The following is a 13,246-nucleotide window of genomic DNA, read 5'->3' as shown; positions in this document are numbered from 1 at the left end:
ATTTTTTGTAATGTGTTGATGAATCCTATGTGTGCCTCAGTTTTCCTTTGTACATTCCATTGCTATCCAGAGGTGGTGGGAAAGGGTTAAGTCTGCTCTTGGGTCAGCACAGGAGGCATGAGAGTGTGTGTTGCCTTCTCTCTGGGCACAATAAATGGGTCATTAAGAAACTGGCTGGAATGTGCTGAAAGTGACCCATATCAGTGCAGCATCCAAAAGAGACCATGGGAAGCCCCAGTGACCAGAACATCCTAGCAATCAATGACCAAGAGGAAGAACATCCCCCCCCCCCCAACCTCTCAACATGATGCTGAGCAGAGACCAGCTTGAGGGCAAAGGCTGGAAGGTGACCAACCGGGGATAAATGGTAGGCTTCTGGAAGAGCCTAAAATGGAGTCAAGTATTGCTTGGCTGGTGAATTGCTCTGGGTTGGCCGGATGGACTACATGTTAACCTTTATTTCTCTATTCTAACCTAAGGACTTCCAGTTGAAAAATACACCCTACTGTTTTGAAAACACTGCCTTGGTGACACTGCAAATAATTGTAGAGGTGCATTAGATCCTGAAGTGTGTACAAGCCTCTGACTAGGAATCTACCTCCATTGGCGTACCTGGGAAGAGATCAGATGAAACAGGAGTGCTTGAGCCTCAAGCCTCAGTCTCAGAGGCTGCATCAGTGCTGTAAATAGACGTTTTAGTGCCCAAGGCAAGCAAGTATATTTGTGCTCCCTGCTAGACCCCTGCATGGGACTATTTTTTTTATTCCCTCTCCCATCCTGACCCCATCCCACCCTGCAATTCCCACTCCCACTTACATTGTTTGGAAAAAATTTTTATCCTACTCCTGCTATTATGGCAATGGATCCTGCAGGATCCCAGTCCCACAAGTCTCTACCCCCTACCATTTTTCTTTTTGTCCACCCTATTTTTTCATTTGCCCCCCACACACACACACTTTTGCACCATGGAGATGCCCCACTCACCCCACCCTGGTGACAGCCGTGGGCTCCAGCCTGCACTGAAGGAAGAGTGAGGCCCCTTAGGAGTCTTTATGATTGAAGTGATTCCTCCAGAGACTGCTGAAAAGCTGGGGCCTACTGCTGATCCTGTGGATACATGACACCAGGGTTTGGTTCTGGGCACGGTGTGGTTTTTGTGTTACTTTGAGCCCAATGACTATGCAAAACTACAAACCAAAGCTGAATGGGGAGATGCCAAGGCCAGAGCCCTCATCTCTCTGCTGTGACCATGCCCCTGGCTCTAGAATGCACTATGTATTTTATATATGCATATGTATTTCAGTATGTTGGGTGAAATTCTGGCCCCATTAAAAATCAATGGGAGTTTTGCCAGGGCCTTCACTGGCATCAGGATTTCATCTATTGTCTTAGTGAGCTCCCACTGGGACGGTGCACCACCACAGTGCCCCCAAGTGTGGGACAAGACCTTAGGAGCACAATAAAGCCCTTAACTATTCTGACTTAATTTCCCCATCTGTAAATGCATATAATATCTGCCTAAGAGAGGTGTAATGGTTAATGAGCCAATGTTTGTAAAGCACTATTTATTAATAGGAATAAATGGGAGAGCACTATCAAGACAATGGAAGAGAGGTGGCAATCCAAAGACACTCCTTCCTTTGCTATAAAATTTGACTGTTAAATTGTTGCAGAGGAGGAGAAGGCATACATTTATTTTGCTTACCCTATAAAAGCCTAGTAGGTGGCAGGTATCTAGTTTGCTGATGAACCAGACTTGGAAGTGGGTTTAGGGGAAGATGTCCCCTGAAGAACAGGTCTGGGGTCCAAATATTTAGTACAGCAAGAAGATAATCCTTCCTGCCCTCTACACTCAGCCCCCTTATGAGGGAGCATAGTAGGGTTCCAGCAATGGGCTGGGACCAGCTGTGGTGGGATAGGGGACTAATGGCAGACTTCACGGGGTGGAAAGGATTAAGGAAGGACTCATGACCTGTGCTATATGAGTTTTTGCTAAATAGTTCCCAGATGAGTGAAGTTAATAAGTTGCAGCCTAATTAAACCACACAACCCTTGCATTTTGTCTTTCTTCCCACATGTCTGGGACAATCACATAGATTTCTGACTAGGAGCCTGAAACAAAGTCCAATAAAGGGAGTTTCTATTGATTTCTCTCATCTTTAGATCAGGACCTAAATGTACAGATAAGATGTTGATTGCACTGATTCTAGGGCTCCAATCTGCTTGTAGCATTTTGTGGCTAAATATTTAGCGGAAAGATCTAGCTAATATCACAATGCTGAACTGTTTCCAATAACCTTCCCAGATGCTGACTGCCCCAACTGTCCCCTACACAGCTCCTAAAACCGCCAGCTTCTCTGCTCGATGACTTCTTCCATGCAATCGTGTCTTCAGTACGACTATTTGTGGTACCTTGCGATAACAGAAAAGGTAATATAAAGGCCACAAGGATACTAGACAGTGCATTATTCAGTCTTGCATTTAATTCAGTGTAGATCTAGATCTGTAATAAAAGGTGCTTATGTGCTGGTTGTAAAAATGAAGTTGAAATATAATATCTAGGGCTCGGAGGAGCAAAGTGAAGGAGACAGGCTGAGCAGGAATCAGGGTTTGAAGGCCACCCAATACAGTTATACTGCAAGCCCCTCAATCACTATTAGCAAAGATATACAGCACTATTGCCAGCTCTTGCAATCTTGTGGTGTCTTTCTTAGAGCCTTTGCTCCTGGAGGCATAGGATTATGTGAGAGCCTCCATTTTTCTTTTCTTTTTTTTTTAAGTAAGTTTCTGGCCCTCATGGTTGTGTAGGAAAAGCTTGGAAACATGAACCAAGTGCATCCTCAAAGCTCAGAAACCAAAAGGTAAAGAAAAAGAACCCAAAATGTTTTTTTAATCTCATGACTTTTAAAATTCATGATTTTTGAATGCTGGGGTTGGCAATACTGCAATAGTGAGCATATTAATAGCTGGACATTTGTCACCTGCAGTATTGTCAACCATGGTATCTGCCATTCTAAATATAGGGATTCCCAGAAATACTGCAGTAGGAGAAGCACCTGAAACATGGCACACATTCTGGGCCCTTTCAGCATTCAGGAAATGAAAAGGGGTACATTTTAAATAGACCTGTCTATTTATTGTACAATAGTACAGTATGTGTCTTTTTCAACCAAAGAACTCTGCATCACGTAACACACTTTTAATATTCCATTGCAATGTACACAATCCTAAAGCACAGATCAGTTCAGTTAGAGAAGCTACATAAACAATTTATTGACACTCCTGGTTATGCTGTTCTTAAGCATTTTTACATACAGTAAGAACAGTGGCAGTGGTTCTGGTGCTGTTATATTTAATTACTTTAGCCTGTTTCAGTACAGCTAATAGCAAGCAGACATCTGAAGTAAAACAACGATAGCTTAGGGGACATTACATTTCATTTACAAATGCATAAAACAATAGACCAGATAATGGCATGCATGGAATACAAGCAAGGCTTAAAAATACATTATGAGGTTCAGTTTGATAATGTCTGCACTATACCACAGAATTCCCTATGCAGAAAAATTGGCTACACGATGGGAGTTGCTCCATATAACAGCACCTTCTGGCCTAACATTATGCTGTTTTATGTTGTATTTTGTACAAATCTACACTTGCCTTGTTACAATAATTTACAGGCTGAAAGCAACTCTGTAGCCATTGCCAAATGCCAGCACTCCTTTGTTTTAATTCATACTATTCTTTTTATTTTGCCCATCTTATCTGAACCCAGTATCAGTAGTTCCATACATTTAATCATACAGACACATGGTTTTGTATTTAACGTCTCTACATTTTAAGCTACTGTGTAGTAGGTGTTTGTCTCCTTGACTTTTTACACACACTGGGAAGGGAGGTGGAGTTACCTTTTTTTACCAAAATGTCTGTGTATCAATGTCTTTTTTTGTGTTTGTGACAAAGGTTCTTCGGCATGACTGAGATATAGTTACAAAATTCACTGAGTTTCAGCTTAATCCATCGTTACAACTCTTAATAGAAGAGTTCCTTTGGGATTTGTAGTCCAGTGTCTACTACTTTACGTAGCACTGATCTACATGTTACTCATTTTTTGGTTCATTAGGAATCAGGTTATTCATTTCCATTACTTGTTCAGTGTAGGAACACATGCAGTATCTTGGGCATTTTATTTTAAAAGTCAAAGAGCTATGTTTGTTTAAGAAATGCAAGAAGTCCAAGGACACCATTTGCTGTGATTGTCAAGCTAGTATCTTGAGCAGATCAAGTTAGGGTCTGTTCCTAAACACATGAAGTAACTTTTCACATTGACTTCAATGGGAGCAAGATTGGGCACTGATGACTTAATTTTTGAATCCTGCAACCCCCATTGACTGAAAATACAAGCTAATAAAACTACAGATTTCTTTGAGAGAGGATGGTACAATATTCTATTTCTTCTGTTCCGTTCCTTGTTGGGGAAAAAAAAGAGTCAAACACCTGATCCTAAATTAAATGACACACAGCAGTACACTCTAAACTTTCAGTCAGATCCTAGCTGGTATAAAGTGGCATAGTTCCATTGATTTCAATGTAACCATGTCAGTTTACATCAGCTGAGGATCTGGTGTCTACGTTTATACTGTGACTTCTGAAAGTTTCATTTATGGACTAAATAATTAAACAAACTGATTCGGATAATTAAAAATAAATTGGAGGTCCAAAAATTTGTCCAGAACTTAAATGTATTTTTTCCTTGTAAAATATTTTGGTAAAATTTTAGTATATATATTTCTATATATTTAGTATATATATTTCACCTGTGTTTCTCCTAGATATAGACAAGACCAACAGTGGGACAAACAAACAACACTACTACTGCCTGGCTCAGACCAAAGAATGCCTGTCCTTAGTAGATTTCCAACCCATTTTGTAAATTGAAGAGAGTCAGGTGGCTTTGGATGAGCACTAGAACTTTTGGCTGCTCATCCAAACCATACTGAAACCTTTGGCAGTTCTTCCATAACTGGGTGACTAGTAGTTATATATCAGCTGAAACACTGAACATTTTCCTCACTGGAACACCCCACAAGCACAAGAAGCATATTAACAAAATCCACACTTTGCAGCATTCCTTCTTTTGCTATTCAGAATTTTAACTTTGTTAGTGAGTGACCAAAAAACCCCAAATCCAACCTTGGAGTATCAGTAACAGATTAAGGGATAAAGTTACATTATCCCCTGTTATTAATATTAGGTGGTCTTCAGTAAAAATGCTTATACAAGTTCCTTCCACATTACTAAAATGAAGCTATACGTTGATGTTTATTTGTTTTAATAGCTTCCACCACCAAAGACAGAGAATTTTATATTGGATTTTAATTCTTGTGAAACATTATTTATAACACCAAACTGTTTTTATACACCTTTTCAACTACATTCATTATAACTCAGTATAGAACATCTCTGCTCATATGCATTGCCAGACATTTCTGCCAGTATCTGAAACTGACTAAGAATTATGGGTATTTTTAAATCCAGAGTTAACCTACAAATTCTGGACTTGCAAATTACACATAGAAGATTGTATTTCCACTTAGGCTGCTGAGACATTCACTCATTTTTTTGTGTATTGTATATGTAGGAGAGTAAATTTTCTTTAACAGTATGGAATAAAAATTAATAATTTTTATTTGTCTAGTTAGTAGCCTTGTAGTTTTTTTAAGTAGTGCTGGTACTAATCAAAAGATTACTGAAAAAAATCAAAGTTAAATATAGTGAACTGCACAAGATCTAAAATATAGGGTCTGTCCACAGCACATTATACTAATTGCAACACATAATAGATTAAAAGCTGCAAATTCGAAGACTTCACTTAGAAATTTAAAGTTTCTGACATCATCTTCCACCACTCCATCAACTCTTCTTTCTCCTCTTCTTTTCTTTCAGACAATGACTCCAGCTCAAAATCAACCTAGGTCAGAGAAACAATCCAAAAGGTGACTTTTAAAACACATGCTTCAGGAAATGTAGGGCAGGGAAGGGAGGTCCATGTTTGGATTAATTAACTGAAAGGAATTATAGGACAACAAATTTATTGGGATCTGAGTGGATGTTCCCCCATTTTAGGTTTGGTTTTTCAAAACACTCTAAAGGAGTTAGGTGCCCAACTTCCATTGAAATTCAATAACAGCTGAGTACCTAACTCCTTTAGCATGCAATGATATGAATTACCACTGTGGCTTTGTCCACCACTTATCAATACAGGGAGAAAAACACCAAGATCAGAATTCAGGCAGTTGTCTGCTGCATGGCAGAGCAACACATATGCTACCTTATGCCACCACAGAGTTCCTTCTCACATACAAACCATTTTAGGTATGTAATAGGGTGACTCACCCATTGAGGGCTGAAACTAGCCAATGCTGATTACAGAAGCAGACACCTGGGAGAGACTAGGTGATTTCCCTGAAAAGAGCAGCAGGAGGAAGTAATGAAGTCTTGAAAACTGTAGAGCCTGCAGTGAGTGTGACAGGCTTCTGTAGGGAAGACCTTGAGAGTGCTCGGGTGGCTCCTACTAGAGCCCCTGAGTCAGAGAATGGTTTGGGCCTAGAAGCCAGGCAAGAAGGCTGAATTTTATCCAAGTGAAGCATGAGGGTACTGGGCCCAGCTCCTACTAGACACCTTGACTGAGAGAAGGATGTGGGAGCCTGGAAGTCAAAGAAGGCAAAGCTCCTGCCAGGTACAGCCTAAAAGACTTTGAATTGGAGCTAGGTCTGGGATGAAGGATTGGGGTGTCTCTACCTACAGGAGACTGACCAGACTGAGATTGGGGCTGGAGGGGAATGTTTTAATTACCTATTAACTATGAGTTATTAAGGGGCCCTGAAGGGGGGAGACATTAGTAGCAGGATACCACTGGCCATGAGGGGGCACTCAGTAAATAGCAACCCTGCTACAATGTGCTGTTAGTATGTCCTAATAAATGTCATATTATGTTCACTCACTGCTGATTGTCTACCAGAAATAATTTTAAAGAGAGGTACTGATCTAAAATCTTCCCTGGTGCATCTTCCACAGCAAGAATGGGCAAACTATAGCCCCGTGCAGCTCCCATTGGCCAGCCGGGAATGGGGAACCGCAGCCAATGGGAGCTTCAGGGGAGGTACCCGCAGGCAAGGGCAGCACGCAGAGCCCTCTGCCCTCCCCTCCCCCAGGGGCTGCAGGGACATGGTGCCGGCCACCTCCAGGAGTGGGGAGGGCCGGAGCCTGCTCCCTGCACCCCACAGCTTGCCCTGAACCCCCTTGTACACCCCCTCCCACACCCCAATCCCTCCCCAGGCCTACATTTATGGCCCTGCATGCAATTTCCCCACCCAGATGTGGCCCTTGGGCCAAAAAGTTTGCCCATCCCTGTTCTATGGCGTTACATCCAGGTTGGGTTTGTCCCACGTTAGTTTTTAAGGGGGAAATTTACCTCTGTGCTGAGGGTCAAACCAAAACCCATACATTACTTAAGTCCCACTGAAGTCCTAGTTTTGGGTATATTTGGCACATAAGTGGTGTAAGTATTCTAGTGCTGGCCCTCTGCGCAGGGGTTAAGGAGATTTTCATCTTAACTAAATATTCAGTTGCCAAAAGACTATCTAAACAAAAATGCTAATGTCCATCCATGTGTGTGTAATTTTTACCCACCTATGTGGATAAAGACGAGACTAATAGCAAAAAGAAATGAGACACCTTCAAACACACTACTCTTGCTTGGTGGAAGCCAACAAGCATTAGAAAGAGTGCACAGGCTGACTAAATTTCCAGTCTGTTTTCTAAACTGATGAGGTTTGGGTCTATAAAGAGTTATGAATGAAGAGCAGCTAGGGTTTTTCTTTAGACTTATATTTTTATGAAATATGTGAATATACATAGAATATAAATAACAATGCTCCATTATTCTTCTTTCATAGGGGAAGAAAAACCAACCAATGAGGGAGAACTTACCGCAATGGCAGGGCTAAAGGGAACAGCCACTTTTTTAGTTATTGCTAGATAGCCTGGTGCTGAGGCTGTAAGTTTATAGTTTCCTGGTGTAAGCAATCTCCAGTAATCACCATCCTTGGCTGAAGAGAAAGAAAAACATTGAATCTGAAGAAATGAAACTCATTATCCTAGGCTAAAAAAGATGGGCTGTAAATGCCATTACAGTATAATCCCAGAAATACCAGCCTGGATTTCAATATCCAGGCAATTATGCAATGATATAAAACCATTTTAATTTATTTATAAAAAGATGTTTTCCACAAATATTAGCCACCCTTCACTACTGATACAGCTCTTGTGCAAATAGATAATATGAGAACTGTCACCCTGTAATAAGGAATCTCTTTAGGGATATAGTATCTTTTTAATATATACAGTTTTCCCGGGTGTCTCCCATCAACATGTGAGTTAAGGAAATAAATCCCCATCCATCAAGATTCAAATACTCTAGAGATTATATAGCCCAGTGAGAGAAGCATCATTTTTTATCAAGATGACAATAAATGAAGGGGGGGACCAGATTATTCTATGTAATCTTTCTTTACAGTGAATCAATGAAGGAAAAAATATAAAAGTCATAATCCTAAAGCCACACAGTAGAACTAACCCTCCACTCCATTACACCAGTTTTACACCAATGGGTGGATAAAGAGGCCCACTGGGCATTGTTTATAGTGTGGTATTTCTTCGGAGTTTACAAAAGTCCCTTTGTCAAGAATTCTTCATCCCTGCATACTACACAGAGTTTAGAAGAACCTTTGGAAGGTCACTCAGCAATGCCACTTGAAATCAGTGTCATTGCTTATGCCAGTATTTTCCTAAATGCTTGCTGAGCAATTCTGCAACTACACCAGCACTTCAAAAAAAAAAAAAAAAAAAAAACCACCACCACCAAACTTCTATGCCTAGAGGGGAATATTATATAATTGTTCACAAGTAAACTTGACAGGGTCAGTACAATCAGAGTTGGTGAAAGTACAATTGAGAAAGCTTCAGGAGGCATCAAACTAAAGTGCCCCCATATTTTTTCTTTAAAGAGACAGATTCTGTGGAAAAAAATATGATCTATTTTATTAGCTGGCACTGTAGCAAGATTGTATGTTAAAACCTTCACAGAAGAGCAGAATTAAGGTTCACCATTCGCTTTTGAGATTTCCTGACTTTTGACCACCTTTCTAAACCTTTTGATATTGCATTGCCGCTATCTGTTTTACAAACATCCAGTGATCTGAGATGATGGGGTGATGGCTGTGTGCATTTATCTACTATAGAAGTGCAATATCCTACATCTTAATCTCCCAGCACTGCAGCAGAGAATAGGGAGTAGGTACTGACCTTTCAAATGGAGGACATAATCCTTTTCTTCCCCCCACCCCCCTTCCTTCTCTCAATCCCTTTGCAGGTCACTTACTGTTCTTTACCTTTCACCCCTCCTTCCCTTTTTTATGTACAGTGGAAGGTACTGCTAAAGTTACTGTTGACTCTTCTGGTTGGTGGCATGGCTGTCCACTGCCTGTAACGTGTGGGCACATCACAAAGGGAAATGCCAATCTGAGTGGGTGGCAATCCCAGGCCATACAATTCAGTGGAATAGTGGGATTCAGTGCCAGCATACAATAGTCCACAAAATATGGGAAATTTATTTAATTAGCACCTTACACCAAAAAATGCTGTTTAAAATGACAACGAATGTATAGGTAACCCTTCACACACGGTCAATGTGAAACTACTGCTAAGCCTATCTCTAGGGTAAGATTCAGCAAAAATGAAAAGGTACACTACTACTAAACAACATTTTTAGAACAGGAAATGAAAAAGTACACCATCTCACTGAAGCAGCAGGGAGCTAGGCAGAAAGCAATTACCCAACTGGAATTTGGCAATGAGATTAGGGATTAACACTCCTAATCCTGCAAAAAGTACAATGGGATCTTTAATGATCACAAGGGATTTGGACCAGAGTTTTAGGTTTCATCCTTGAGATGGCACTTCCAAAAGTACATTGCTCAAGAACATAGTCTGCACAAACCCTGAGTCACTATGGAACTGTCACCGGTGTGTTTGCAGCTCAAACCGATGTATCCAAACTAGTTTTAATCTTGCTAGCTCATATCCCAGAGCAGTGAAGCCACAGCAGCTAGCTTGAGGATGTCAGCCTGAGCTGCAATCACACCCCGTGATTACATTCTAGACATATTCTCAAAGATAAAGGTGTCACCTACTTCATAATACTTCATATAGCATGTGGGATTAGGACTAAACGTATTGTCTCACTGTATCAGACCAGTGATTTATTTAGTCCAAACCAGTCTCCAACAGCAGCCACTATCATCTCCTTCAAAGAAAGGTGCAAGAAATTCTGCAAATGGCCGATATGAAACATCCTGCCCACAAGGGAAACTTCTTCCTAACCCCAGGTTGTCTCCCATCTAAGTACTGATGCAGCCTGACCACACTTAGCTAATAATATCAGATTAGATTTGAGAGGCTACGATCCAGGTTGCGTGCTACAGAGGCATAGCAATACATTCTAGCACGCCTCCTTACTTAATCACCTAAGGTGTGACACCCACCTGATGTAATGTCATGGTTTATTCCCTCCACAGAAATGGTAGCATTTGCAATCGGGTTTCCCTGAAGATCTCTAACAAATCCTTTCACTCCCCGATGTATCTGAAAAAGCCAGAGATACATGGGAAATTACTTGTGCTTGTTTCTAAAGGAAAAGCCAGCTGTTTTAGTCAATGAAATATCTGAAACTGCATGTTATCCACCCCATACCTACATGATGAAAATAAGCAGCAAGGATAATTTCTAAACCTCACACTGGAATATTACAAAGTGATTGAGCCAACGGAGTTCAGCTGCTGATATGACTAATTAGTTTTTTTGCTCTGCAGCATTCATCACAAATGCAGCAAACCATGAAGGGAAGTATGCATTCCCTCAAATCCTGTTGTTACTTAGTATTCTCACACTCTATGAAAGGTGTTGGGAGACAGCCTGATGCATATCTTTCCCACAGGCTATTAAATTTTCTCAAATATAAGAATTTTGGGTCTGATCCTGCAAGGCATTCAGAACCTAAAATGGGGTGTGAGCAGCCTCAACTCCCAATGAAATCAGCTAATTTACATGAGACAGTCAGCCCCTTGGAGGACTGAGCCCACAAGATACAATCCTGCTCCGATTGTAGTTAATGGTAAAACTCACATTAACATCAGTGGAGCATGAATCCTCATTTGGAGACTGTACCTCTGGTGCAATGTGGCCATTTTGTGTTGCAATACCATTGGACTGTGGCTCTAAAACCAGCATTACTAGCCAGTATAGAGCATTCAGCAGTGCAAGTGGGGATAGGGTATGCAACTGAGGCTTCTCTACACTCTGCTGATCTTCAGCTGTCGTTTAGGCACTATTAGCAGCTGATATCATTTAGACAAGAACATCCTTTAGACAGCTCAAATTTATGACAAAGGATTAGCCTGGCACATAGCACAGGAGAGCAACAAGGCCAAGTACCCTTTACTGGGTACTACTGCACCCTCCTCAGCCATAGCTGAGAATCTGGCCAGTCAGTATCATGTAGGAAAGTCCAGAAGGTGAGTAAAATCCTCTACCAGATGAGAGCAACTGAACTTCAGTGATCTAGCCCGCAGTTCTACAGAAGCGGGCAATTTAAGGTGTCACGGTATCTACAACTCTGAAAATTCCTTGTCAGACCATATTTTAATTAAAATTAACCCATGTGCAAAGCTGAAGCATTTTTTCGACCGTTAACAGGGGGATCCTGTAGCAAAAGGGTGAAATTCTGTAGTGCAAATATACTGCCTTTTCATCCCACGTAAAACTAACAGGCAAAACTCAGTGATTTATTCATTGCAAATATTTGATCTGGCAAACTTTGGCTTTTTTTTCTTATATAAATTATTCAAGAATAAATGTGTCCCATTCTTCAACAGCTGTACTAACAGGCTATTTTTCTCACCATAATCACAGGCATATACTTGTTAACTATAGCATATCAAAAATCAGATCTAGATCCAGATGAGTTTGAATTTTTAGCAACCTATTAGTTCTGGATTTACCCCTATGGATGTGTGTGGAGTAACCATAACTACAGCATATAATCAGATTAACACCGTTGGCAGTTTCTGTTTAGTTGCATTACTCTAGAGAAAACTCTATTTTGACCATTTACCTGCTCAATATAATTGACAAGTGAGTTCTTGTTGTCCTCCCAGTAGTTCTTCAGAGTTTCCTCTGATGGGAATTTTTCACAGCTGAGCTCCACTGTGATTTCAAAGCAGTTGCTGCTGAGGTAATTGAAGTCCTGCATTCCTGCAATATCAGCAGAGAGATATGTTGACCTGACTGTTTGCATTGCTCTAAGGTAAGATGTACTGACAGGGTCCAGTGTGGAAAGTGGAACTCCTGGCAAGGAGGGACTTATTAAATGCTATGGGGAATTAGGAGAAATCTGCATTAAACACAATGGGCCTGATTCTCCTCTCCCATTGGTGTAAATCTAGAGCAGTGGTTCTCAACCTCTGGCCCATGTGACATCCTCAGGGCCATACGGGTAGTATATATATTGTGTGTATGCAGCCCACGTAACAGAGAGCTGTATACATGGCACACAATGGTAAATGGTTGAGAACCACTGATCTACAGTAATTCCACTGAAGTTACTGGAGTTTAAACCAGAATAAGAGAGAAGTGAATCAGGCCCAATATACTGTTCTCAGGGGAGAAAAGGGGAGTTCACTGAAAATGCTCATTTCACAGAAAATACAGAATTTCTTGACAGTCATGACTTCATGTAATGATTGTACCAAATCTGACCATGCATCTGGCCTGCATATTCCTATGGGACACTTAGTATGGAAAGCCCTTTTTTCTTTCATAGGAACTAAAAACAATTTCCAGGTGTGGTTCAATTATTTCCAGATGAAAAAAGAAACTGACCATTATGTGCACTGTAAACCTGTGAATGACAGCTAATGACAAAGCGAATAAAGTATCACATAAATACTTTGAAAGAGATATTTATCTGGTCAAAATTTTTCTTTTTAACAAAAAAAGTGTTTTTCGTCACAATTTTTAGGGTCTACCTTCTTCAATGATTTTCAGTGATTTTCTGCAAACAAACAACCCTCACCCCCAAAATGAAATGTTTTCATTTTCACTGAAATTTTCAACTGGGGTGGGAGAG

General features: G+C 40.7%; 1 protein-coding gene across 1 annotated transcript in view; it reads right to left on the bottom strand.

The window, feature by feature from the left end:
• Nucleotides 1–3,184: 3,184 nt before the first annotated feature.
• The window catches only part of CPE (carboxypeptidase E), a 90,071-nt gene continuing 80,009 nt past the window's right edge, over nt 3,185–13,246 (bottom strand). The window contains exons 6-9 of the mRNA XM_073341557.1: nt 12,233–12,372; nt 10,605–10,704; nt 7,993–8,111; nt 3,185–5,971 (exon numbers count right to left, since the gene is read on the bottom strand). Coding sequence (XP_073197658.1) covers nt 5,873–5,971; nt 7,993–8,111; nt 10,605–10,704; nt 12,233–12,372 — 458 coding nt within the window. The 3' untranslated portion in view covers nt 3,185–5,872. The remainder of the gene's footprint in view (nt 5,972–7,992; nt 8,112–10,604; nt 10,705–12,232; nt 12,373–13,246) is intronic.

The sequence above is a fragment of the Lepidochelys kempii genome, chromosome 4 (assembly GCF_965140265.1).
Source record: "Lepidochelys kempii isolate rLepKem1 chromosome 4, rLepKem1.hap2, whole genome shotgun sequence".
In the NCBI taxonomy this organism is placed as follows: domain Eukaryota; kingdom Metazoa; phylum Chordata; order Testudines; family Cheloniidae; genus Lepidochelys; species Lepidochelys kempii.
The sequence above is the reverse complement of the archived record's forward strand: the minus strand, read 5'-3'. Positions and strand labels throughout refer to the sequence as shown.